Raw genomic sequence first — 27,359 nt, forward strand, 5'->3', positions numbered from 1 at the left:
TATGGACTATATAATAAAAGTAAAAAGTCACTGAATTGTTTTTGTCTTTCAGAAATAGCTCAGCTCCATCTGAGATAAGATATCTTGTGAAACCAATTAGTGAAGGGTTGGAAGAAAAGGGAAGGACAATGTTAATTTGTTTTTCAACTCTGGATTTGCGAGGCTTGTTTGATCCACACAAAACGCTGAACATCTTCTAAAAGCATCACCTAATTAGTCTTCTGGTTTTTTTTTTCTATCTTCCAAAGCCTCCAACTCCTGTACCAAAGAAGACAAGTCGACAGAAGAGTCTGGTGACAAGGGAGAAATCCTTGGACCTGCCTGACAGGCACCGGCAGGAAGCTCGTAGAAGGCTCATGGCAGCCAAGCGAGCGGCTTCCTTTCGGCAGAACTCAGCCTCAGAGAGAGCGGACAGCATCGAGATCTATATTCCCGAGGCTCAAACTCGACTTTGAGAAGTTAGGGTCAGGGGAAAAACTTGTCTCCCTGCTCACCTAGCCTTTTTTCTAGACTTCTTTTCTCTTTTCCTTTCCCCATCCAATCTTAGAAGCCATCCTCAGTGGCCCTGGCCGACGTCATCAACCTGTAGGATGTGCCTCTTGTCCCCGACGTTAGCGGAGATGTATATCCAACACGGGTTGGCTGGTTTTCTCACTGGTTCTCTGGTTACCATGGTACCCAAACGAAACAACCTCATCCAGCATCTTGTGTGGGATTTTTTTTTTTTCCAACATTTGCAAAGTGCCATTTTAAAAGTGCAGCTTTGAGAAACCTACCAGCAACCAGACCTATGACTTAAAAAAAAAAAAAAAGATAAATAGCAATGTAGGCATTTTAAATAACTTAAAAGTAAATCTCCAACTCAATCTTTTTTTTTTAATTAATGATTTGTTTCCCAAACTTAATGTGAAATTGATAAAGTGCCAATCCTGACAATACCTCATCTCTGTGCATGTGGCACTAATCCAACCCATGTGTTAATATGCTCCTGCTCTTTCTTCATATTCATTACTTCATTTCATAATTTCACATAATTTCACATTTCGCGTGCATCCCATGGTCTTGTAGCCAACTATCAATTATTGCAGTTTACTTGAAACACAACACGAGTCTCGTGCCAACATTTTACATGACATCCATGCAGGTGGGAAATCAAAACATACACACACACACACACACACACACACACTAATGCATTTATTGCGTTTACTTATACACACTCTAGTGAACAGCAATGCTGCTGTATTTTCTAAATATAAACAGGAACAATGTTTATTTTCCACAGCTCGCCTGCCCTCTAATTGCTTTTGACACACCTGCATTGTTACAGTGATCACAGGCACAAAACCACTCTGCTTTGTTCGACTCCCATCTACGGTGCTTACCTCGGGGCCCGTTCAAGCAGCACTCTTGCTCACTTTCATATTTGATCCCTGAAAACTAACTAACACAGACCCCCCCTCCTAAAAGAGAACAGCGAAAGATCGCTTGTCCTAACACAATGAAATATACGTATGTATAATATTTCACATGCCATCGGTGTTACGTTTGCTTTGAGGTGCTCTCTTTAACTTTAACTACTAAGCCGCATGGAAAGGATTCACTAAATTGAGCCAAAATGACCAAATTGAATGGGGTTTTCACCTTGTAGCATAAATAGAGAACAAATTAATACACTTAAATCTTAAACATGACTTTTTTTCAAGCTGTACGATCCACTCTGTGGCATATTGGCTCACCAGCCACAACATTAGGTACACGTGCACAAGATAATGAGGTCCAATACAAACACTAAGAGAAATTCAGCATTTTTTTTTGCATTGTTTTGCAGGAAATGATGTAGAAATGCACTGCATATATTCTAATATTAGAAAGACACTTTAACGCCACTCTGACAGCCTCTATTATCTTCATAAAAGCAGATTATTGTACACACGTGTTCATATTGAGCCGTATTAGATTGTGCAGTGCTACTTAATGTAGCGCATCTTTTAAAGCTTATGTGAGATACACTCTTGATTAAAATCTTAAGACCAGATAAAAAAAATGCAGGGTTATGCATTTTGTACATTTGGACCTTAATGAGATTTTAATTAGAGCCACAATATCCAAAAGCAAAAAGGGAGTGAGCTAAAAAAAAATAAATAAATTTGGAACTTGTAATTCATTCGTTTTCTACCGCTTTTTCCTCAAGATGGTTGAGGGGGTGCTGGAGCCTATCCCAGTTGTCTTCGGGCATTCACACCATTCACACTCACATTCATACCTATGGACAATTTGGAGTCGCCAATTAACCTAGCATGTTTTTGGAATGTGGGAGGAAACCGGAGTACCCGGAGAAAACCCACGCATGCACGGGGAGAACATGCAAACTCCACACAGAGATGGCCGTGTGTGAAGGGTGGAATTGAACCCTGGTCTCCTAGCTGTGAGGTCTGCGCGCTAACCGCTCGACCGCCGTCGCATCAAGCATACCCAAACCAATTTTTGAAGTCATTAAAACGTAAATTCTAGCTATTTTTTAACTGGTCGTAAGATTTTATTTTATTCACTCATGTTTTTGGAGTGATGGCCTACAAAGTGGGTTGATGCCTGATAATGTGGAAGAATAGCAAGAGTTTTATTGTGAGTTTTAGTAGTGCTGTGCTGACGAAGAGAAGGTGAAAAAGACTGTCTTGACTTTATTTCACCGCTGCCACCCGCCAGTGGCATATCGCGTATCCAGCTGTTACACACACACACACACACACACACACACACACATTGGACATTTGTTCTGCGTCAGCGCTTCTTCAAAACAAAGATATGAAGCACTGCTTTTATTTTGGGTTTTATGAGATATAACCAGCACATACATTCAAAAGCCACTATCTCATGGATCATATTAGATGTACAAGTGTAGTACTGCTGTGTACTTAAGGAATACAGTCGAGTGGTTGAGTTCAAAACAAGCTAATATCTCACCATATAAAAAAAAAAAAAAAAAGTTGTTTGTTCACTCACACGTTTGGTACACACTTTACGAAAACACGTCCCTTCAGAGACTTTAACAGTTTGACAGCAAGAGCGTGAGGATGTGCGATGCTGGCCATTTGGCAGAAGCAGAGACAATCCCCTGCTGTTTGCACACAGGCAGGCAGGAGACAGACCCTGCCTGACATATATTGGCTTAGAGGAGACGTGGGCTCGGTGTTGGGCCCCATACGACTGCCGTCGTGTGCTGTGCTGTAGTTTTGGCTGCAGGGCTGTTATGTGAGGATGGCTGTACGCTGTAATGGGTATTTTCAGTCTGCCTTTTGACGGGGTAAAAATGGCTTATGTAAGATTTCGGTAAGGAAACAGCCTCACAGGGGGGCCTTCAAAAGTAAGTGTTGATAAATCATGGTATTTAACGTTATACTCTATTTGGCGGGTATCCTTGCAGAGTGAAATGTTAACTTCATCAACACCTCACCTCAAATAAACTTCCATTTTTCCCCTTAGAAAAATAAACAATGACACCAGCAACCAATTGCAATTATAGTACCGTCATCCCTTGACACTTTGCGCTTTGAGTTTTTGGCGCATTGCCTCGTGAGCACGACGCCTGGGACGATAATAAATTAATTAATTAATCACACAGTAAATTAAAATGTTTTTGCTGGCCTCAAAGTATTACCTTGTTTGTTTGTTCCATAGAACAATGGTATAATACAACGGTACAATCCTTGTCTCAGTGGGTAGAGGCGGGGTGGCTAGCATACACACAGAGTGCAGAAGAGTGTAATGTGTAGAAATTAAATTAGATTGCAATATATTTTGTTCATGGCACTTTTCTTAACAGTAATGTTAAAATCTTATGTAGCTTCGTTGTCTTAGACCCAATCTCGTGTATAATCTCGTTAATAATAAAAATAGATGCCATTTGATGGTTATTGGACTGCACTCGGCACCAGTAACAACCAGCCGAGAATTGTCCCTTTTTTGATGGACAGCCAACTGGATCCTCCAACTCAGGGCCGGTGACATTTCTTTTTTTTTTTAGGTGTACCACTTGACTTTTTTGTTCCGTAACCCTCAGGGTCTTTAAAAGAAGTTTAATCGCCTTATGGTGTCTAACTTCAGCAGCAATGGTGCACTGAGAGATGTCTTGTTTATGCAGCGCAACAATCTGGCTACGTTCAAAGAGAGAAAGCTTTTTTGCCTTTACCATAAGGAGATACCCAACTTTCATTTCTATATTATTGTCCCTCATGTCCGTAAAATGTTTCCATCAAGCAGTATCGAATCAGTACAGCCATTATGTTGGTCGGAAGAACGCAGTGAGCAGCATGACTTACGTACATACCTTGATGTCATGACAACAGGACAGCTTGTTTTCTTAGGCCTCCTTCAATTTAAAAGTCCTAATTGATTGTCCTGCTGAAACAGTTCTATCTGGACATTGTATAGACTTGACCCGTCTCTCCATGATATCTGCATATTTTAAACGGTGCTGGGTTTCCTTCCATTCCGTGGAGTCTCCAAAGCACACAAATGACTTACCAGGATTAATATGACGGCAGACACATGGTCTTATAGCCATGCAGCAAGTAAAAAAAACCTGAATCTACACCAACTATTTCTGTCTCCGTTGTATCATTGAGCACATGTGAGGCAGCTCCAAATTAATTACAACTACAGGTTTTTTTTTACTAATATTGTCCATCATTGATACCAATTTCAACTGATATGCAGTTCTTCTCTCAAACTGATGTTGTGTAATTAAACACATTGTGCTTCTACTGGGTGCATTTCACAAGTAATATGCAATACAAATTGTAGCAAAAATACAAATATGCTGCATGAAATCAGATTTGAAGAATTGTAGGAAGATTATCCCGCATCGTATACCGTATTGCGTTTTATGTCATGTTCTGCACAGGTTGGACTTTTCCTGTTCGGTGCAGACTGAAAACGTTTTCTTATTAGTAGTCAGCGACACTATTTACATCAGTGGTACCCAAAGTGTGGCACAGGCGCCATTTACACACTGTGGATTGTTTTTTTTTTGTTTTTTTTATTGGCTCACGGCACAATGTAGAAATCAAATTTAACATAAAAAAAAGAACAAATTGAGGAAAAAGGCAGAATATCAAGACTAAAAGCTAAAATATTGATACTAATAAATAACACAAAGCTTTGTCCTGAAATGAATTTTAAATAAATTTAATAAAATATCTAAAAATACAATATAAAAAGTGGCCCCTTGAATCTATTGATTTTTCAGTATGCACTCCTTGGTGGAAAAAATTTGGACACCCCTCATTTAGGTCGAGCCGCATTACACACCATGAGCAAACGTTACCGCTTCACAAACAGTGTTTACAATTCAAAAGTGGCACTTAGAAATACCGTATTTTCTGGACTCTAAGTCGCTGCGGAGTATATTATATAGAGTATATTATAAAGTATATTATGCACAATGCACAATTAGGCAGAAAAAAAAACATAAATAAGTCGCATTTTTTGTGGGTAATTTATTTTACAAACTACTTAACCAAAACAGACATTATATACGTCATCTTAGAAGACAAGTTCTAACATTAATAAAAGAATAGAGAACAGGCTGAATAGATGTAAGATATGCTAACACAATGGTTATTCAGATACACGAAAAATAAACATGAACAGAAAAGCTGTCCAGTGTTTATGTAACATAAACAGTTTTAATTTATAAGTTGCTCTGGAGTATAAGTTGCAGGAACAGCCAACCTATGAAAAAAAGTGTGACTTATAGTCCAGAAAAAACAATAAGACTGCGGACATACTGATGAGGCCTCACTCGGATACCAATATAATTACTGTCCGAAAAACGGACACAAATATGATCATCAGACAGCACCAAGCCCCGGCCCCACTATTCGAGGACATACGGTGTGTTGATTAACTTGTGGAACAGTGTTTCGCAAGTGTTGGTCAATATAAAAAGGCAACTAAAGATCATTTACTGTCATTTGAAAAGCACTGACAGTTCTGGGAGGTTATAAGTATATCACTTAATAAATATTGTCAAAGTTGTGTGCTTTGACATCCCTTGTGGTTGTTCACTGGAGGATGTTCACATGATGCAGTGAGAACTGAAGGCAGTCTCCACTGGCAGGAAGTCACTGGAGTGATGATGAATTAATAGCAAGTCAGCCACCGTAACCTTGTGAAAACCCCCAAGGGCAGAAATGATAGCTAAAAAAAAAAAAAAAAAGCACGAGGGCAGCAATCCACTCCAAGTGCCATCTTTCTTCACTTATAAGACATGAAATCTGTAAAATTATTACTCAACCACACGTCTTAGAAGAGGTTTCCCATGAGCAAATCATCTTGCATCCCATTTTTAATGTTTTCATCTGTGGCCTCACTTCTGCATCAACTGTTCTTAACCGCAGACCCACAGATGTGTTTGTGTGTGTGTGTGTGTGTGTGTGGGGTGGGGGGGCATTTTTCCTATCCATAACGTAACATTAAGATTCCCTTTGGACTTGGAATGTGAAACAATTCTATGACCACAAGGCAAAATGAGAAAAGTAGTTGTTTAGCGAAAACTATTTTCATCTCTTGTATAGCATATCTATAGTAAGGATGAATATAATGCCAAATATTCATTATTTGTAAAGAAATATATAAATATACAGATATATAGTACAGTATATAATTCTATATTATTCTCACCTGAATCAACTATTTTCTGCTGTTGCTCATGTTCTGTCATCACTTTTGCTTTCTGATTTTATAAACAGATATGATGGCATGCAAAATACTGATTCAGAATGTAGATTTATTTATTCATTTAATTTATTCCTTTATTCATTCATGAAGTCACCTTTTTTTACCGATGTAGCCTACATTTGTTATTTATTTATTTGATATATTTATTCATTGATTTTATTTAAGGAACCTCATGTGTTGAAAGATTTTGCCTCTTTGAGTAGTTTGATCATTGCAGTCATCATCAAGTGTAAATAAGTCCCACAATTAAATTTTTGGACAAAAAGTTTGAAACAGCTTGTCTGTGTGCTTCCTATATCTGTAATTTAAATACACTGTTTACATACACCCATTGTTTGAATATCTTATTGATATTCCCAATCCAATGGTAATAACTGTCATGTTTTTTCTATAATCTAGTATTTATTTATAAGCCATCCTTACAGGCAGACAACGTATACTTTGACATTTTCTCCATATAATATTCTCAACAGCCAGGAGATGATTCACTGCAAAATATCCTTTCATTGAGTTATGTGAGAACCCTGCTCAAAACGAATGTGATATCGCCCCCTGTTGGACAAATACGATATTACAGTATCTTGGTTGTCCTGACACAGCTGTTCTATTTCTTTAAATAATTCCATGTTCAGTTTTTTCTGCTCCAACCAACACTTAATTTCTGCAAAGTATGACTCCTTATTAATAAATCAAATATTTACATAGTTAGAACATATAAAACCTGTTTAGGACCTTCTAAGTACATGTTTTAATATTATTAGAGCCCTCTAGACATGAACTAACACCCCTGTAGTCATCTTTAAACTCGTATTAGCCAATATAGAATAAATGACGTAAATAAGCCATTTCAGACATAAATTAGATTCATGTTCAGAATAAAGAGCATTGTATTAAAATGTTTTATTAGTGCAGAATTGTCTGATTTATCAGGTTAGGCATTGTTATACAATGTTAGAAATACTTAATTTGCAATAAGGGTAATTAAAAGTCTTAACATACAGTAGATGGTTTTTTTTCTTTGAAATGGTATGGGATGCTTTTGACATTTGAATTTAAGGTATGACAACATTGACAGTGTTGGCCGTACAAATGATAAAGAGTGAAATCTTCCAACATTTAAAAGGTCAATCATGAATGGCTCATCTGAAGGTACGTGATGTTTCAGTGTCGATAAGGCTTTTAAAGAAATGAGTAGCAAGGCAACATGAATTGTTATTTACAGTCATATAGCTAAAGGTGCGTCCAGTTGTTTTCATTAAGACTCAGTTGGGGGCAACATTAGACCACCTAGGTATAAACCGAGGAAGGAAATATAAAAAAAAGAGAAAATATTGCTGATAAATCATACATTTCATATTATCTTACCAACATGTAGTGCAGAAGCTCAGAAGAGTCCATTGACCTGTTCAGTCTCAGGATCCAAGTCAATGTCATAGAAGCAAGGCCTGGTGGGCAGACCAGGGATTGTGGGCATCTAGGAGGAAGAGACAGTTGATTTTTCACCGGAAACAACATGGAAGTTAACGAGGCTGTGCTAATATTATATATAATAAAACTTACAGTGCCGACCAGCGGGAAGAGAAATCCTGCACCGACGCTGGCTCGGATATCCCTGATTGGCACGATGAAGTCAGTGGGCACACCTTTCTTGTCTGCCTCGTGGGACAGCGACAGGTGGGTCTTCGCCATGCAGATTGGAAGGTTGGCAAAACCCTGAAGGAAGAAGAGACGATTTCTGATCCAGTTGGTTGTTGTTTCTATGTAAGATTGGATTATTTCTGTATCTGAGCCCCATAACTGGTTTTATCATTATGAAAACATCAAACTATATCTAACGTGCAAACATATAGACCTGTTTGGTGTAGAGCTCCACTTTGCGTTGGGCCTCTGGGAGAAGTTCAATATCATTTGCCCCGTATATCTTCTGAGCGATTATTCTGATCTTTTCCGTGATAGGGAGCTAATAATAAAAAGGAAAAAAATGTATAGAAATTATTTGGATGAAGACATGTCGTGTTTTAGTTTGTGGGCTGCCTTGCACCATTACCTCCAAGTCATAGAGGAACTTGAACTTGCTGGGCACCTCAGAGGCCTTCTGGACAGCCTGTCCAAGAGCAAGAGCACCGGCGCCACCTTCAGCCCAGTGGCTGCAACGCACAGCGTCAAAGGCTCCGGCACCTTTGGCCATGTTGCAGACCAGGTCCAGCTCAGCATCAGTGTCTGTCCTGTGCAGCAAGAGCAGCGGTTTAAGGGATATATTTCATACATTAATAAGTATCAAATTGATTCAAGAGATTTTTTTTTCCAAGAGAGTCAATTCTGAATTTTTTGCTCACAGTAGAATTACATTTTTTTTCAATTGCAAACCAGGCCTATTTCTGGCACATTTCCATTGAGGTATCATCCAGAAATAGCTGAAGGCCAAACAAGTAAGCAAGTAGTCATGATAATGAAAAGAAATTAATTATAAATTACATATTTTCCGAAAAAACAAACAGCTTGTGTTGTTCTTGTAATCCACATGTTAACAACAAAGAAGCCAAAATGTGTGTTGTCAATGACGTGTTGGTGCGTTGATGTTAACACTTAATCACCCCGCAGTGGGAGCGCACACCAGGGTGGACTGTTGATGTGGAAATATGTTTCCTTGATAAAAATGAACACAAGACTTACTTGAAAGCATTGACAGCCACCACCACGGGGACTCCAAAGTGTTTTGCATTCTCAATCTGCTTTCTCATGTTGCTGCAACCTTTCCCTAGCAGCTCAAGGTTCTACACAGAAAGAAAAAAAAAACCCCGGGTTACGTTAAGTTCTCCTGAACTACAATTAAAAAACAATGTCTGAATGTGTTGAATATGGCCTGTTATTAAACAAACTCCAAACATAAGGCTCTAATAATGTTAAAAGCCATATTTAGAAGGTGGTAATGCTCTAAATACAAACACAATTAATTTATAAATAAGGTATCCAATCCTAATAAGCCAGGAAAGTGTTTTTATTTCTCCCGCTTTGCTGTATTGAAAAGCTACATGGCATGGAGATGGATAAACAAGGAATTACAGTATTTCAGTGATTCTTGTGGGTTTTTCATTCTTTGGCGTAAGCGTACCAACAATTTTGACCATGTGTGTTTGTCCTTAAATCATAAAACCATACAGACAGTCACGTCCTCTCTTTCATTCACTGGATAAATAGTCTGGGAGAATTATTCCCTCCATCAAGATCCTCAGATTTTTAACATTAGCAATGACAGCTCACCAAACAAAAATTATTTTTAGAAACAATTTAAGGCGGACCAAAAAGCACCCCAATCATTCTCTGAAAGGGTCACTGAGGACTCTGAATGACAAATACATAATTGAGAAGAAGTGGAAAAGATGGAAGGCTGCCAGTCAGCTAGTATACATTACCTCCTCAATGTATTCCTTTGGTAGCGGCATGCCAGCAGTCACCTAAAACACAAGTACCATCTATTAAATAAGACTTTCCGAGCAAAGTAAATACTATTACCAAAGAAAAAAGCTGAAATATTAAGACACACCGTTGGTCCTCCGCCATGCATCTTGAGGGCACGGACAGTGGCCACCAAGACCACCACATGAGGTCTCAGGCCAGAGTATCGGCACTTAATATTGAAGAACTTCTCCATCCCAATGTCAGCACCAAAGCCAGCCTCCGTCACTATTTGGCACAATGTACAAAAGATTTAAGGCACATAAAGTTATGCGGTTTTAGGACTTATTCCACAAAGAACAGCATAAACTGTTTTCTGCTACGTACCGACAAAGCCCTGTTGACCAACCAGCTTCAAAGCAATTTTATCAGCCAGGATGGAGGAGTTTCCGTGCGCAATGTTGGCAAAAGGGCCAGCGTGGACAAACACGGGGTTTCCCTGTGATTTTGTACAAGTTAGATAATGTGAACTCAAAATTAAACATAAATCCGACTGCATGCACACTCTTCTGTTTTTTCCCTTAATCTCCATGAACTAATCGACTGTCGTGTTGGAAATTCATTATTTTTAGATTAGAATGAGTCTATGTTTCACCCACCTCCAAAGTCTGCATCAGATTTGGTTTGATGGCGTCTTTCATTAGCACAGTCAGCGCACCACACACACCCTATAGGACACACAACACAACACCTTAACTGCATGGTGCCTCTCCCATGGATTATTTGTCTTATTGTGATATCAAGACCAATTTAATAAGTGAAGGCTACTGACCAGATCTTCTGTGGTGATAGGCTGTCCGCCACGGCTGGTAGCCACCACCATTTTGGCCAGCCGCTGACGCATGTCCTCCAAGCTGCTGGTGAGGGCGAGCACTGCCATGATTTCACTGGCGACTGTGATGTCGAATTGGGCCTGAAAAAGCAAAAAGACTCACACTGCTTAATGAACAACATAACAAACGGCACAGTGTTGATTGGTTGAATGAACATTCAAAACCATACTTGTAATCCTCAGACTTTTGCAAAGGTAAAATTACATTTCAGTTTCATCAAACAAATAATATACTTTATATATATATATATATATATATATATATAAAAATATACATTCCACAGTTACCACTTGGTGATGAAATTGGCTGAAAAGAGGATTACTGTCCATTTACCTCTCTTGTATAGCCCTTTTCAGTAGGCGACTGCCCGATTGTGATCTTCCGGAGGAATCGATCATTAGTATCCAGAACTAGATATACACAAAAGAGACATGACTAATAATAAAAAAAAACAACAACAACAACACATGAAGGAGTATTTATAATACTTTCTGGTACACTCTCACCTCTTTGCCACGTCACTGAGCTGGGGTCAATATCCAAACGGGCAAAGCGAGTGATCTCCTCCTCAGTAAGGGTGGTGGGATCGGTTTTGTCGATTCCCAGTTTCTAAATAAAAGCACAAAAACATGAATGTGACAGCACTGCACTGATGGTAAAAGGACATGAGAGTGAAAAGATAACTTACTTTTAGTCTGTTGATCTGAACAGGTGAGAACTTCCTCTGTCCTCCACTGAGGGGTACCAAGCGATTGTATAGAGCCTTGTATGTTCATAACAAATAACAAATATTACTACTAATGTGAAATATGTTTTGATTATAAAAAAAAAAAGTCACCTTGTCAGTTTGTGTTGACTCATGGAACATGCGGGCGTCAATGGCAGCTGCCACCAAATTGTTGGCCGCCGTAATGGCGTGGATGTCTCCTGTGAGGTGGAGGTTGAACTGAAAAGATATTAATGTATTAGGGATATATTTTTTAAATAAATATATACTATATATCTTAGATAGATACCTCTTCCATTGGTATGACTTGAGAATATCCACCCCCTGCAGCACCACCTGTGGTGTTAAAGCAAACCTCTTGGTACTGTGGCACTTAAGGTTGACATTTCAGCAGCTTCGAATCATTGCTCAATGCTCACCTTTAATGCCAAACGTTGGTCCCTGGGAAGGCTGACGGACGTTAGCGAAAACATTGAGCTTCATGTGGGCCCCCAGAGCTTGGACCAGGCCGATTGTGGTGGTGCTCTTTCCTTCCCCCAGTGGAGTCGGCGTAATACTGCACAAAGAAAGTCATGTCAGAGCCACTTATAGCATTGGTTGCACTCAAAATTAGTCAAATTTATATTTCTGTGCAAAGTCTATAAACTTGCAGTAGTTTGCAATAAACCAACAAAACAAAAAAGTAAACTTTTACACGTTAAACAATTGTTAACAGGTCCTAGGGTCAAATACAGTATGTCAAGTGAGTGCAGCATACCCAGTGACCACCACATATTTGCCGTCCGGCTGTGCCTGCAGCCGCTTAATGATACTCAGTCGGACCTTGGCCTTGGTTTTGCCATAAAGTTCCACCTCGTCTGAGAGCAGGCCCACTTCCTTTGCCAGGAGGTCAATGTTCTTAGGCACACAGGAGCGAGAAATCACAATGTCGCTGTTCAAAAGATGAGCAAAAACATGTAAACACATTTAAGTATCATCCTGCTTGTGGAGCATTGAACAGGCGATGACAAACCTTGGCACAGGCTTTTGGAGGTTGAGTTTGGTGTAAGAAATACACCACCGCCCGGGTTGATGGCTCTCTAAGAAACGCTTTGCACTTAGCACTGTGTTCTACATGCACGCATGCACACACATTCATACACGCAGGTTAGTGTCAGTAACAACAGACCTGAATAATTTGCCAAAATCACATTAAGAAGTAACCTTACCCCCATCAGCATGGCAACTGTCATGGGCCCCACCCCACCAGGCACCGGTGTGATGAAGCTTGCGTGCTCCTTTGCCGAATTGTAGTGAACATCTCCCACAACCCGCTTGCCGCTGGGTTTGCTCTCATCTGTAGAACATAAATAGAAGCTCTGACATTCATGAAACCAAAATGAAAAATGAAAACAACTAATAAGGGAGAGAACCTGGAATAAGATTGATGCCACAGTCTATGACCACTGCTCCTTTTTTGATCCACTCTCCTTTTACCATCTCTGCTTTCCCAATGCCAACAACAAGAATATCCGCTTTGCCAACCTGGATGGACGCATAAAAAAATCTTAATCTTCAGTACGGATAACAATGCCATATACCAAATTAATGCATGATCCTAATAACTGTTTCTGTTACATACTTTTGCCACTTGGTGGCAGCCAAGATTAAGTAAAAAGGAACATAACACTACTTTTAGATTGAGTCCTAAGTACAAAGCACTCCTACACATATTAACATTATATTTTTTCCTGTGGAAATATTAACATTTCCACAGAAACACTCATTTAAATGAAAACTTCACTTTTGCCCATCATATACAATCCCTATGCGAGACATGAACACATCTTTCTTTATTTAAAAAAAAAAAAAAACAGCTCATTACTGCATGCAATGGGACAAACATATGCCGCCTACAAAGACAGCTATTAAAACACCTCCAAAAATCTCCAACAAGGTTTTATATACATGCTGTGACCATGTAATAACATGCTACATTCATGTAACATGTAACACTTATGGGGTATTTTGCCATATTTTGGTCCTTTTTAGCATTACAGGAACTTCCTTCCTGGGCACATGGATTTCACATAGCAACATAGAAACAAACACCTACACCTAGCATTGACTTTTCCAAACTCAAAACAAAAACACTCGTACATAGTCGTTGTGTTTTGACAAAACGTCAATTCCCCAGTAACATAGTTGGATCGGTGTAACAACTGTACTAATAATAATAATGTTGCTGTAGTTTGAGTAATATGCACATCACATTATACTGTATGTAAATAAGGAGTTGTTGGCGCTTTTTTAGAAGGCTTTAATGGCGGAATGCGAGTGTCCCATTACATGTAGTAATGATCTGTCTCTATTTTTCTGCACAGAAAAGAAAAATGGATTGTGGATGATGGGCAAAATTCCACAAAAAGTGCAGTTTTCCTTGAACAAAATAATGATAGCCGACATGTAACAGTTGTTACCTCTTCAGCCAGGTCCACTGTTTTGGAGTGGCACGTGGTGACAGTGGCGTGGTTCCACAGCAGAAGGTCATGCATTGGTGCGCCCACAATCTTGCTGCGACCAATCACAACCGCTCGCTTCCCTGCCACGGGAACACCTGCATGGAAACAATAGATAGCAATAAGAGTTCTTTATTTGTTTCTTGTTAGAGTTAGTATATAGTCAACATTACAGCAAAGATGCTTCAATTGCTCTGTTTACCAGTCTGTCTGATCAATTCCATGCAGCCATTTGGGGTGCAGGGGATGAAGCAGTCGCTCATGTCTCCACGAGACAGCTTTCCTGCGTTTATGCTTGTCAGCCTTCAAACAAACAATACACACAATCAAATATCAGGAAATGTGAAAGAGTACTGACCTCTAACAAGGATAAACAGATCCTAATATGGAGTCTCAAAGCTTTCCATGAGAATTATACCATGTGGCTCTCCACAAATGTTCATGAAAATTGTAGTAATTTTGCATAATTCTGCCAACTACAAAAGATTGATGACAATGTAAGCTCCTTGGTAGAGATAATTAATGATGCATTCAAGTGTTTAATAGAATAGTCCTTTGTTGTCATTGTAAGTACAAGCGAATCAAAGTTTGATTTCAAGCTCGCCTGTGCTTACCCGTCTACATCCTTCTCGGGAGCCACGGCGTTAGTCACCTTTTCTGTGTCAAGCTTGTGGACTGAGTCTAAGGGCAACTGGACGATGAGGCCGTGAACCGCCGAGTTCTCATTCACCTCTGAGATGCTGTGAAGAATCTGAGACAGAAAACAAAAACATTGAAGTCATCCATATGGTGCTACATTACATTCAGGAATCAACCAAGTTACAGAAGTACAAAGCGTGTGTGTAATTTAAAAAAAAAAAAATAATTATCCTCACCTCTTCCTCAGTTGCAGTGTTGGGAAGTCTCAAGTGTGTGGCATTTATTCCAATCTGCTCAAAGATAAGAGACTTGTCATGTTTGATGTGACTGGAAACACATTACAACAGTAGTGACGTTCTGATGAAATGTTCTTACCTCAGCTGCAGCCTTCAACTTCATGCCAATATAGAGGTTGGAATCATCACGATCTCCGACCTGTAGACACAAACAGTGTTGCTTTAAATTTATTTATATTTATTTAATAACAGGGTTATTATTAAACAACACAACTTCAGTCCCTCTCACCCAAGGAATTTACATTTTGCGCTGTTTGCACCAAGTAAGCAAAAAGAGGAAATGAGAGCAAGGCAAATTTTTTTTAAGTAAACAATTTATTCCAAGCAACAGTTAAACTGAAATAGGCTGTTCAGTAGCTGATCAAAACCACAGCCAAAGCCAAAATCTATGCTCTATGGAGCTATGGTGTTAAACTTAATCAATCTAGCAATTCACACCAGCCAACACACACACACACACGTCTGATGCACATTTTGTTTTGACGTGACGCAAAAGATAGACCACAAGTCTATTTTTGATGCGTTTACACATAAATCCAGCAGCATGCTAGTAGAAAAAACACCCCAAAACAGCTTCCAATGTCAAAATAAACTTCTGCTTTTCACCAAAATAAAAGCTTGAAAGACCCCATGTTATGTAACTACTGCTCATTGCACTGAAGACGATGATGATTAATCTTTGAAGGGGAGAAACTTAACCTTTCATATGATCCAAAACACCAGTTTTACAAGGACAACATAAGAAAAGGCCTGGCACTCAATATCAACAACTTTAGATATTGATGGTAAGTTAATTACATGTGATCACCTTTTGTTTCGCTAGCACAGGTCCCCAATGCTATGTCAATCATGTTTTGTTATAGAAGACAAAAGAGGAAAAACAACTGTATTCCAAAAATGAGCAAACAGACTATAAGTGTACACTATTATTTCAAGCTGTACACTGACTACTTCACATTGTATCGGTGTTGTTTCTTCAGTGTTCTCCCATGAAAATATATAAAATAAAAAAATATGCTTTGGCTACTGGCTACTAACCTGTAAAATCACTAGACCTGGTTGGAAGTTGGGGTCTTGAAGCTTCATTTGCTCAACATCCTTCTTTAAGCTCTCCCTCACCTGCCTGGGGGGAAAAAAATATTTCTCAATTTAGCCAGAAAACCGAGAAGAAGGTCTGAGGAGATAAAAGTTAAACTTCTTGGAAGGTGTGTGTCTGTGGTAAAAGCATCGTCACATTTCAGACGAAGAACATCATAACAAAAGTAAAATATGGTGGTGGTAGTGTAGTGGTCCGGGGTTTGTTTTACTGAACTAACTTATGTTCTGGACTTAGGACAGTTGTTGCTGCTCAGGGTGGCCCAACCAGTTATTAGATAGATAAGGCATATCTTAATCTTAGATTTAGGGGGCAATTACTTTTTCCTACTGTTGCCCGTTATCTTTAATCATTTTACACTGTTGAGAAGGGGACACAATGCACATTATCACATTGATTATCAGCTCAGCCAGTCAAAGATGAAACAACGGCGAGGCAAAGTTAGTTGGACTTTACCTTACAGCAGCTAAAAGCCATAGTGAGAGAGATTATTTTCTCAGTGTGAACAAATCTTATTGCATTCCTTTGGGTTCTCCTCACAAATGATACTGGAATTCACTGTGGATCTTGTGAAATTGTCTTGAGGAACTTATCTTATCCACATCTGATGAGCATGAAGGACAGAACATGACTTTTGACTCTCTCTAATTTAAGTGTGCTGGAGTGAATGTGAGTGTGTGTTGCTCACATGCAGGTCATTTATCTATTCTTGATTATGCATGCATGACACGACTTACTCACGGCAAAGTAAGCGAGGACATTTAAGTTGAACTGAATGTTTCAATGTGGAAAAGGTATGAAACTAAAATTTAACAGGCATGCATGAATGGTCGGATGTGTTTGTTTTATAATATTTACCAGGAAGTACATAAAGATGTAGCACAGTCGGTGTGCTTAAGTTCACCAGTGTAACAAATTACGCTGTAAAAGATAATTGATCAGCTAAACTTGCATAAAAGTCCAATCCAGTACAATGAGTAGTAGCATTCCATATTTTGTCATGCTTCACAGCAGATGAAAATAAAGCCTCCCTGTATAGTTCATTTATGCTGTATTAAATTATCTGATAATGAGTGCACTGAGGGACTGCTAGGCGACAGCCCATCCTGTCTTGTGACCAGCACATGAGACTATCATCAACCTAAATAATCGATTAGAATATCAAACACTACAACATAAACTTTGGCATGGGTTCCTCAAACAAACCATCTATTATTCAAGAGGACAAAGGTCATATTCTAAGTTCTTACACAATACGGAAAGGAAGCATGGACAGTTTCTAATAGCACAGTAATTTTCTTTGCATAAGAGATTTGACATGTTCTGGAATAAAAACAAGTATTATGTGTCTTTGGAGGATAACTCTCACCAGCTTGTGAGCTCCTGGCTGTAAATATTGCTGCACGTGGTCATCACCTACTGTAACATGGCAGTGTTAAAGTTGTTGAAGAATGCACAATACTTGTGTGTAAATGTGAAAATATTGTAAAACAACTACAATGTATTATGATGGTGCAGAAGGAGTTTGAATGGGTTATTAATATCATTAATTTAGCTGCCATTTTAGCCAGCATCCAGGACCATGCTTTTCTGTGCTGGTCAATTCAGAATTAACATTGACAATGCTAAACGAAAGCACTAAATTAAAAAGCTGACTTACGCCGATACTTCCTTGCCACTTATGACTTGAGCAGGCATCTTAGTGGGTTGACAGTCCGTTCAAATGTAAAGTATTTTCTCGTCCAGACTCACTGCTGTGAGAGTGCGTCCGCAAACTTTACTTTGGCGACAAGCGACGGAAGTGACATTAAGCGCACTTTGCTGTGGTGTAAAGCCAAACTTTGGGCGTATCTTGTTTGAGGAATTTGGATGTACTTACCAGAGACACTAGAGTTAAATGGACAATCTGATTTCAAATCACCTTCGTAGTATGCCCCACGAGAGTTTGGCCGCCATGATGGTGAGCATGCATATCAGCGTATAACTTTAATATACCAAGCTCAGAGCTAGAGTGAATACATTGCACACTGCAGTCCTGTCCGTTTAGTACCGCCAAACACTCTTACTCACCATCAACACTTTCTGCGCCATAGCGTACTACATTGTGTTGCATACGTTTGGGGGTATCAGTGCTCTAAGTCAGCCTAATGTCCTTGCTTACATACTTTAACCAATGGACACCATGATCGGTGGAGAGGCGGGGTTATGGAGTTACTGTCAAAACTTGACAACCAATTGTGTGTTTCCTTTGGAACGACAGATAATCTTGACCAATGAACTGTTGTTGTGTGCAACGCCCACTAAATGGGCGGAGCTTTCACTAGTCCGCTATTATCAGCAGATGGCGGTCACTACGCAATCCGTCCCGAAAACGCAGTCCGCGACGCACATGCGCGAGGACTACGTCACTTCCTCCTTCAGCATTTTTTTTACGACAGTGATTCTGCGACATCACGTGCTGTGGTAGTATTATTTCTTAAACGTATGAACATAAATGGTCAATAACAACTTTGTATATGTATTATATTGGGGAGTTATTTTATTAGTGACTATTATTGGCACACAAGAAATGCTGGCTGCTATTTTTATGCCGGTATGCAGGGGCGATCAAGTGTTGTACCAAAGGTGAATAATGGTTTGACACGCATTGGGATTGTGACCAAAGTTTTGCTGGCATGGGTAAATAATTGGAGAATTGATAATTTAACCTACGTCTGAGCCATTGATTCTGGGTACGTGGCTTCTGGAGAAAATACAAAAAAAAGTCCATCATCCACAATCATAATGGCACCCACTGTCTGTTGATAGTGTCATACATGAAGCAGCAATTAGCATGTGCCAACTACTAAACACAAATACAACAGTGTAGGAATAGTGTAAATTACATTTACATGGGACTTGTAATGGTAAAAGTTGCTTGAGTAGGACATGAAAAAGTTATCTCTTCTGTTGCAACTGTTCTCTTTAAAATACAGCTTGTGCCGCTGACAAGCGAATGCATCACTCCTGCACATGCAGAAGAGAAACTCACACCCTTTAGTGAAAGCATCCTGGTCATCTTGGAATTACATTCGAAGCAAATTACCTTATAAAAGTGTTATTTATGCATGCTTGCAAGGCCCATTTCCATACCGGTATTTGAGCAGTGAATGTGAAAAGTCCATATTTGGTGATACATAAACATTTTAAATGAGAAAAGCAGACTGTACCTTTTAAGGCAGGCATTTATTTTAAAACTGGGTACAACTGCACCTCACAGACAGACTATTATGCAAAATGGATTTCAATCAAACATGGAAGGCTACGGTTTTGAGGGTTAGATTGTACATCCAGTATTCATCCACAGGATACTAAAGTTCAAGATCATCACCTCACTCCAGGTGTACAAATGGGACATGGAAAAAAAAAGCAGAGTGGTCATTTGGCTAGCATTGACATCAGTTTCAAAGGGTTTTCTTTACCTTCAGACAAACCGCATACGAGTGGACTGGATTTCTTTGAACAAGCACTTTGGTAAGAGTGGTGGCAATGGCATTAGTTAGGCCACAAGAGAACATACGTATAAACTCACGTTTAGCTTCCATTTTCTTTTTGCAGATTCACGTTTGCAGATTTTTCGTTAGCCTTTCTCAAAAAGCAGTTGGCGTAAACTTGAAAAAAAAATAAACAAAACAAATGTATCATGGCAGCAGCACAAAATTACGCCTGCGTGATTTGTGCTGCACCCTCAGGAAGGGAGCAAAAAAAAAGACAAAGTTACAGAACATGAAACAAAAACATAAATATTTCATTCATTCACATTTGTTTTAAATATTACATTTCAAAATTTAAAAACGTTTTTAAATAAACAGTTTAAACAAAACCCTTATCAGTTTGCAAGGGTGAAAATTAAATTTCTACTGGTTTGAACAGGTCACAGAAGTAATGGTTAATTCTAGCTTATTAAAGCACGGAGCCAATGTGGAAGTGGGAATCTACCAGCTACTTAAACAGTAGCGCATATGCCAAAAATGTGGTTATTATAGTATTTGGAACAATCCATTTGAATCGACCTGGGTCTAAACATAACCTAAATTTAACATTCATATAAACAAAATAAAACATGCACGTCATGATGAGGCCAAAGGTCAGCAACACCATGTGGTGTTTAAGTCGTACAACATGAGCGGCCACAAGTGTTAAACACGTGCTCTGTTACAGCAATAAATTGCCTTGGCTTTTTAAAGAGAGACACAACTCTAACAGGAAGTCTTATTGCATGATCTAAATCCCGCTAGCCTACATTAAAACATAATGTACAACTTACAATATGTACCATAGAGTTTGGTAAGTGCCAACATAATCTACACTTCCATTCCATAGACTTCCATTATCCTTCAATATTTTGTCCGCCAGTCAGCATTCTGTTTGACAGCATTAATGCCACAAAATAGAATTAAATAATAATCTTGACATTGTGGCACACAAGAAACTTCTTTGCCGGTATGGAAGGGTGGCGGGGGGGTTGATCAGGTGTTGCACCAAAGATGCATAATGCTTTGGCACTTGTTGGGATTGTGACCAAAGTTTTGTTGGCATGGATAATACATTTAACCTACATCTGAGCCATTGATTCTGGGTACATGGCTTCTGGATAAAATGCAAAAAATAAATAAATCTCACATAAAAATATGAGTGATGGTGTGCGCGCTTTTCATCTTTGTACGGTGTGGTGCGTGTGTTTTAACAAATGAACACCTAAGACAGCCATGAAGCAGACAGCGGTTGACCCAGTTGTGTGAGGCAACACAGATCTGCAGTTGAATCCTAAAAATAGCACCAGTTGGCATTGCAGACAGACCAAAGGGTGCAAAGAGGGTCAGGTTCGACAAAAAGAAGAGTGAGTGCACTACATGCCCTGAAAGACACAACAGAGGCAAAACCAGACAATGACGCAGACGAGAGGTTGACTTCAGAATTCCTCACCTCCTCATCCACATACATACATACAGACACAACCCAGTGTGGTTTTTACATTTACAGGGCGATGCATTAAGGATATACTTATATCTATATATTGAATTTGGACTATTTACACAAGAAAGAAAGGCAGCCCTTGTGGAAAAAAAATATTCTAAGTCCTCATTTTGTGACGCACATATTGTGTTGCAGAACCTCGTGTCGCCAGGCACGAGCATCCGTTCTGCATGCAGACACCAAACAAAAACAATGCTATCCGACATGCACATACCGCTCGAGCATACACACTGTCACACACCCATCTATACGGCTAACAAACATGTATTCACAAGAAAACTACGGTGTTCTCCAGATGTTGAACACATGGTCCTTGTGTTGCAGCAAGGGAAATTAGAAAAAGATTTAAGTGTTACAAGGCATGGAATAAAAAAAATGGTCAAAGTAACTAAATATTCAAATAAAAGTGACAGGTTTCTCCCACAGTCCTCTGGGAAATGGCTCCTAGTCCTCATTGTGGTCCAGCAGACAGAGCAGTCGTCTCTTTTGTGGCCATGAGAGCAGACAACAGATCATCAGACATTTTCATCCGCAGAAGAGTGAAGCTCTTAATCATGTTTGCAGCCTACACCTCCCCCCATGGCCATCCATCCATCCGTTCGTCCGTCCGTCCGTCCATCCATCCACGTCCTCCACAGCCTCTCTTGCTGGTGTTTTGCACTCCTTTGCACCAGGAGGATGAATGGAGGGAGAGGGGGGTGTCTCATTAAGTGCTAGCTGGCTGGGCCATGGGTCAAAGGGAAGTCAGACCAAAGTTACAGCGACAGTACATCATGCCGCTGGAGTCCAACCAACTGTCTGAAATGGGATCGTAGCGTTGGACAGTGTTCAGGTAAGAGGATCCCGAGTGACCTCCCACCACATACAGGTAATTGTCCACAATAGCCGAGCCCACACCTGCAACAAACCAATATAACTAAATACAATTTAACATATTTTGGATAATAGCGCCATCTAAATGTAGTAACGTCGAGGACAATTGGGTCAAATAATTCCATTGCCCATGCAGACCTTCAAGATAAACAATGTGAAAAGTTGGTGGATATTTAAACTACTTCATTTGTTACATTGTTATTGTATCGGTGGAATCTTTTTTAGTTGTGCACGAAGGGAATAAATTCATCATGTGCTGTTAAATAATGTTTATATCCTTGAGATAATGTTGCACATTACGCTGAAGGTGGAGTTTTGGAAATGTTGTCTTAGGAAAAACCTTGTTTGGTTTTGGATAATAAGCCTAGAATATTCATAACAAACATGAAAAGTTTATTCATTTGAATGTTTACAGATTAATTAACTATATGCCGCATTTAACATTTTGGTTTGGACTACTCTCTTTACCAAACCTCACTAATATGGATGACTTATTTATAGAAAAAAAAGTAAAACCACATAATTTTCCCTATACTGTATGATTTTCACTCACCAGTGCGTGGATCATTCATTGGTCGACAAGCTGTCCACTGGTTTTGATGCGGATCATACCTCTCGATGCTGGACAGGTGAGAGACTCCATTGTGTCCCCCCACCACAAATACGAAGCCAAGCATGACTCCAACACCAAAGTTGATCCTCTTGTCTGCCATGGGGGCTACCATTTCCCAGGCATCTTTGCTCGGATCGTACCGCTCCACACTGTGCATAGAAGATGGAATAGAATAGAATACCATTACTGTCATTGCAGAAAGTAGAATGAGATTTTAAAAATGATTTCTCCTGTTCCAGTGCACATACAATATAAATAATAATAAAAACAAATATAAAACACACTACAAAAACTATTTATTGCACAGAAGTAGTGTTTCCCTACATTCACGGATTGTACAGATGAGGAATAATGAGGAAGTTTGTAGGCAGCAGGAAGGAATGTCTGCCTTTTTACATGTGAGAGTTCAGGGTGGCGATAGCTCCATCATACAGTTACATAATTACTTGTATTAACTTTACCACATCAGATGAGAATGGCTAAATAAGACATTACTAAAACAAATACAATTCACAACAGACATTGCCATATATTGATTCATTTGTGGCGGCTCACCATGAATACATTTGGACCGCCAACAGTGCAACCAGTGCATTGTAGCACAGATGGTGGCTTAACACTCCTTATATGCACATGGTCTGCCGGAGAATAAGAAAACATAGCAGGAGAGACTTTGCCATTTTGTCGCTATATTAAGTGAGTATTCAGAACATTCTAGTTTGTCTTTTTCAAATAAAGCAAAAAAAAAACCAACAACTTTTGGTACTGTAGTTTTAACAATAATAACACAGGTTACGGTTGCGGCCATAGTCCACAACAAGCAAATCACAACTCAACTCTGAACCCCCGACGTCACTGCCTGTTACAAGGTTACAAGATTAAGCAAACAAACAAGTATAACACCAGTATACTGGCTCCTTAAAAACATGCAATTGGTCATGTTACAAATAGATCACATAAGTCCCCTAAAGACTCACTGGAACATTGGCAAGACGGGAGTGTTTTGCATGAGGCATGTGTATAAAAGCCATAGGGAGAAAAGGAAAAAGCATCAGTCTCCAGAGAGTCTCTGTCCAAACAGAAACTCCCGAAGGTTTTTGGGAGTCAAGGAAACAAGTAACAGAGACAGTGCTCATTAGAGACAGCAGCACCACACCAACAGCAGAGGTCTTACAGGCGGCACTCAATGAAACTTCTTCCAAAACGTCATTTTTGACTTCAGTCATAAACAAGCCCCTGGCCATTTTCTCAGCAAAATTTGACACCCTTCACTTGATTGCCACTTCTTTAAGTAAGGCTTAGATGGTGGGGCAACGAAGAACAGTTTGTTTACGTGCGGATATCAACTTGTATTTCTTATTTCTTGAATTAGTATGTATTCTTCCAGTGATCTTCCCCATACATTCCACAAGGAATTTAGAATGGGACAACTTAATTCTTAACGAAAAGTGCTTCATGTATGTACAGGATCAGAAGCAGGTTTCTTCTAGAACAGGGGTGGGCAAACTACGGCCCGGGGACCACATGCCCACCAAGCGTTTGAATCCAGCCTGCCAGTTGCTTTCTAAGTATTCCAACTTTTAACATAGAAGCTTGCAACATGACTTGCACGTTTGATGTCTTATTCATTAAAAAATAAACGTGTAAAATTCTATTTCATAGTTTGATGTGGTCTGATGTTTAAAGTGCTCCTGAAAGTATGAATGACACTTTTACAGATAAAGTTAGACAAATAATTCAAGGCAGACTATGAGAGTTATAAATGTAAAATAGTGTGTGTGTGTGTTAAATATATATTGTGCCACCCTCTGGACAATTTTGTTAACTCAACGCGGCCCAAGAATCAAAGTTTGCCCAGTCCTGCTCTTTAACAATACCGATTACTGTATTTTATCATTTACAGTAGTGACCAAAGGCATTTATTAAGGGTACATCTCATTCATATAGATGCATTTGTCACAACATGGAACAAGAGCCTTTTTTCCGCAGAAGTAAAAGTAACACCACCTGCTTACTTTTACTCCTACAAGGAAAAAGAAGAAATACTTATATATTTATTTAAACAAAGTGTGGGTCCTCGTAAATTGATATGGACAATTGACAGTCATACTTCAAAATAAATAAAAAGCAAGAGTAGTACCTGTTCATATGCGCAGGTCCATATCCCCCAATGGCATACACCATGCCATCCAGCACAGCGGTGGCAAAGCAGCTGCGAGACTTGGTCATGGGTGCTACAGGCTGCCACTCCTTCAACTTGGGGACGTATTTTTCCCCCGACTGGAGGTAATATTGGCCATCGTAGCCTCCTAGTGCATACAGCTCTCCAGCAAGGACCACCACTCCAAGTGTACTGCGACATTCAGCCATGTGCTCGACTGAAGACCAGGTGTTGCTTTCCGGGTCCCAGCTTTCCACTGAGCTTTCATGTCTCCTGTAACTAATGCCCTGACGCATATGTGTTGCGATGCCTCCCACCACGTACACCTTGTGGTCAAGAACTGCCACTCCAAACTCATATCTGGGTACGCTGAGTGGGGCTAGTCCGATCCATGAGTCTGTCTGAGGGAAATACATCTCCATGCTGCCAGAAGGATGATACAAGACACATTAGTTCTGCTGTTCATTTAACACAAGTGAGAAATGTAGATAATACCTTTGAGTTATTACCTTTCTAATGTGGCAAACAGTCCAGCCTTGCCTCCTACTGCCAGCAGCACCTTTGGGGCACACCTGGGTCGTGCAGACAGGACAGTTTGATACGACAGTCGGTGCTCAGGCATAAAATGATATTTGAGGGCCTCATTGAGCAGGTGCTTGCACGCGTGGTCGTCTCGTATAAGATGGTTTGCTTCATATAAACGAGTCAGAAATTTGACGCTGAGGAGCGGAAGGCGCACACAGTGCAGCAACTGAGCTAAATGCTGTTGTCGTTCAGTTACATCATATTTAATCCATGACTCCAGGGCATAAAATACAGTCTCTTCTGTCACCACTTTAAGGCAGTCATTAGATACTATTTCATCCAACTCTGCCCTTGTTAGTTCAAAAAACTCCTCGGTCTGACAAACGTCTTCAAAATTCTCACAGATGAACTTAGTTGCAGCCAGGCACAAATCATGGCAGCCATATGTCTCTGCAAAACGGGAGATGCCGATACAGTTCCCAGCATCCAGCTGACTCTCTAAGAAGGAGCAGCATTCCTTTAGTACGAGCTTGACCTGGAGAAGGTTGGCTGCTGGTAGCAGGGATTCCACAGTTTCCTGGGAGATAAATACTGTGCCAGTGTAAGCATACTCAACAATGGCCTACATGGAGAGGGGGGAGGAAAAAAAAAAAGAGTCATCAGTAACAACTAGAAGAACAGAACAGTAAATTGTTGGATGCAATTTCAACTGTCCCACCTGCAATGCTGTCTCGTCAATGCATTGGAATTCAACTTCAGCCGTCTCCTTTTCGGACAGGTTACCCGTGAACATGGCCTTGAAGTATGGGCTGATGCTGGCCAGCACTACTTTGTGGGCATGGATCTTGGAGTCACCCACACGGAGCACAATGTCACATAGTTCGTGATCCTGCCGCAAGAGCTGAAGGCCTTGCAGCAACTGTTCAGAATGCGGCCGTGTGAGACTGGCAAACATATAGGGTTGATCCTGTTGATCCATCTGAGAACAGAACTACATGAATGAGTGCCATTTTGACATTTTGCACCATCAGTTGTACTGTTTAAATGCAGGTCAACTAATTGTAAACATGATTTAATTAGACACCTCGAAAAGTTAGACATACTGTGAACTATGGCATACACATAAGTCAGGGAAATATGCCTTGTTCCCAGATATTGAGAATTATATTCGTGTTAGGCAGCCATAATCCAATGTATTTGTGTTGGCTTCTGTCCAATCAACCGCAATGAAAGAAAAAAGACCTTATACCAAACAGTCTGACGTTTGTGGTGTGTTGGTTAATTTCTTCCATGATACAAAAAACTATTTCTGAAATGTGTTACTGATACGATTGCATGATAATCAAATGATAACAACCATGCTAGCTTCACCTCAGCAGATGCTATTGCGCTAGCTAGCACACAGTAAATCCAAACACCAGCAAATTTAGCATTAACGCGTTTCTGTGGACCGCACGTTAGCACTTGTATTAAAATACGGAATTGTCAAAAATATTACTTTGCGATAAAACTAAAATATACTTCTGCATTTGGGGCACCGCAGAAAATAGCTGCTAAAAATAAACACGGTTACTAGCTGCATCATTGATTGATATACAGTAACATGGCTGACAGACACTAAACGGAACCTTTTGGTTAGTTGTCCGCTGATGAGTTGCGTTTCGACATGAGTATAACGAACCTGGAACTTATTTTCTGCCCGGTGAGCCGCTGTGGTAATCGATTTTGCAGCGATGGAGTTCAGCGGTGACGACAAGTGGGAACCCCGGGCGGCTATCAGGAAAACAACCAACTGCCAAGCTAGCTCCAAAGCTACAGATGAGTTCTTGTAATAAACGAGTGAGTAAACAGCACACCCACTTCCGCTACTTTCAAAGTAAAAGTA

At 39.9% G+C, this 27,359-nt stretch overlaps 3 protein-coding genes across 7 annotated transcripts in view; 1 reads left to right on the plus strand and 2 right to left on the minus strand.

Moving 5' to 3' along the window:
- Positions 1–4,284, plus strand: part of dlgap2a (discs, large (Drosophila) homolog-associated protein 2a) — a 141,141-nt gene extending 136,857 nt beyond the window's left edge. For all 4 annotated transcript variants that reach the window (XM_058090765.2, XM_058090767.2, XM_078796028.1 and 1 more), the window contains one exon: positions 249–4,284. In XM_058090765.2, the coding sequence (XP_057946748.2) occupies positions 249–455 (207 nt within the window). In that variant the 3' untranslated portion in view covers positions 456–4,284. The remainder of the gene's footprint in view (positions 1–248) is intronic.
- A 1,186-nt stretch (positions 4,285–5,470) lies between these two features.
- Positions 5,471–18,101, minus strand: mthfd1b (methylenetetrahydrofolate dehydrogenase (NADP+ dependent) 1b). 2 transcript variants are annotated; one of them, XM_078796031.1, is made up of 28 exons: positions 17,947–18,101; positions 16,229–16,313; positions 15,270–15,329; positions 15,131–15,184; positions 14,870–15,006; positions 14,458–14,558; positions 14,217–14,353; positions 13,170–13,281; positions 12,966–13,093; positions 12,770–12,867; positions 12,515–12,688; positions 12,177–12,313; positions 12,047–12,093; positions 11,869–11,976; positions 11,719–11,793; positions 11,537–11,639; positions 11,364–11,440; positions 10,970–11,110; positions 10,797–10,865; positions 10,525–10,636; positions 10,286–10,425; positions 10,155–10,196; positions 9,415–9,515; positions 8,789–8,966; positions 8,594–8,701; positions 8,302–8,454; positions 8,107–8,215; positions 5,471–6,128 (listed from the first exon to the last, which is right to left on the minus strand). In XM_078796031.1, the coding sequence occupies exons 1-27, from the start codon at positions 17,982–17,984 to the stop codon at positions 8,126–8,128; spliced, it is 2,805 nt and encodes a 934-aa protein (XP_078652157.1). In that variant the 5' UTR covers positions 17,985–18,101; the 3' UTR covers positions 5,471–6,128; positions 8,107–8,125. The 2 variants fall into 2 exon arrangements, with proteins under 2 accessions (XP_078652157.1, XP_057946756.2); XM_058090773.2 differs by lacking the exon at positions 5,471–6,128 and adding an exon at positions 6,411–8,028.
- A 1,364-nt stretch (positions 18,102–19,465) lies between these two features.
- klhl28 (kelch like family member 28) lies at positions 19,466–27,308 on the minus strand. Its single transcript, XM_058091262.2, has 6 exons — positions 27,156–27,308; positions 26,193–26,453; positions 25,459–26,096; positions 24,929–25,372; positions 22,729–22,937; positions 19,466–22,199 (listed from the first exon to the last, which is right to left on the minus strand). The coding sequence occupies exons 2-6, from the start codon at positions 26,451–26,453 to the stop codon at positions 22,036–22,038; spliced, it is 1,716 nt and encodes a 571-aa protein (XP_057947245.2). The 5' UTR covers positions 27,156–27,308; the 3' UTR covers positions 19,466–22,035.
- Positions 27,309–27,359: the final 51 nt, after the last annotated feature.

This window comes from Doryrhamphus excisus, linkage group LG14 (assembly GCF_037039965.1).
Source record: "Doryrhamphus excisus strain RoL-2023G ecotype Guam linkage group LG14, RoL_Dexc_Guam_v1.1, whole genome shotgun sequence".
In the NCBI taxonomy this organism is placed as follows: Eukaryota; Metazoa; Chordata; class Actinopteri; order Syngnathiformes; family Syngnathidae; genus Doryrhamphus; species Doryrhamphus excisus.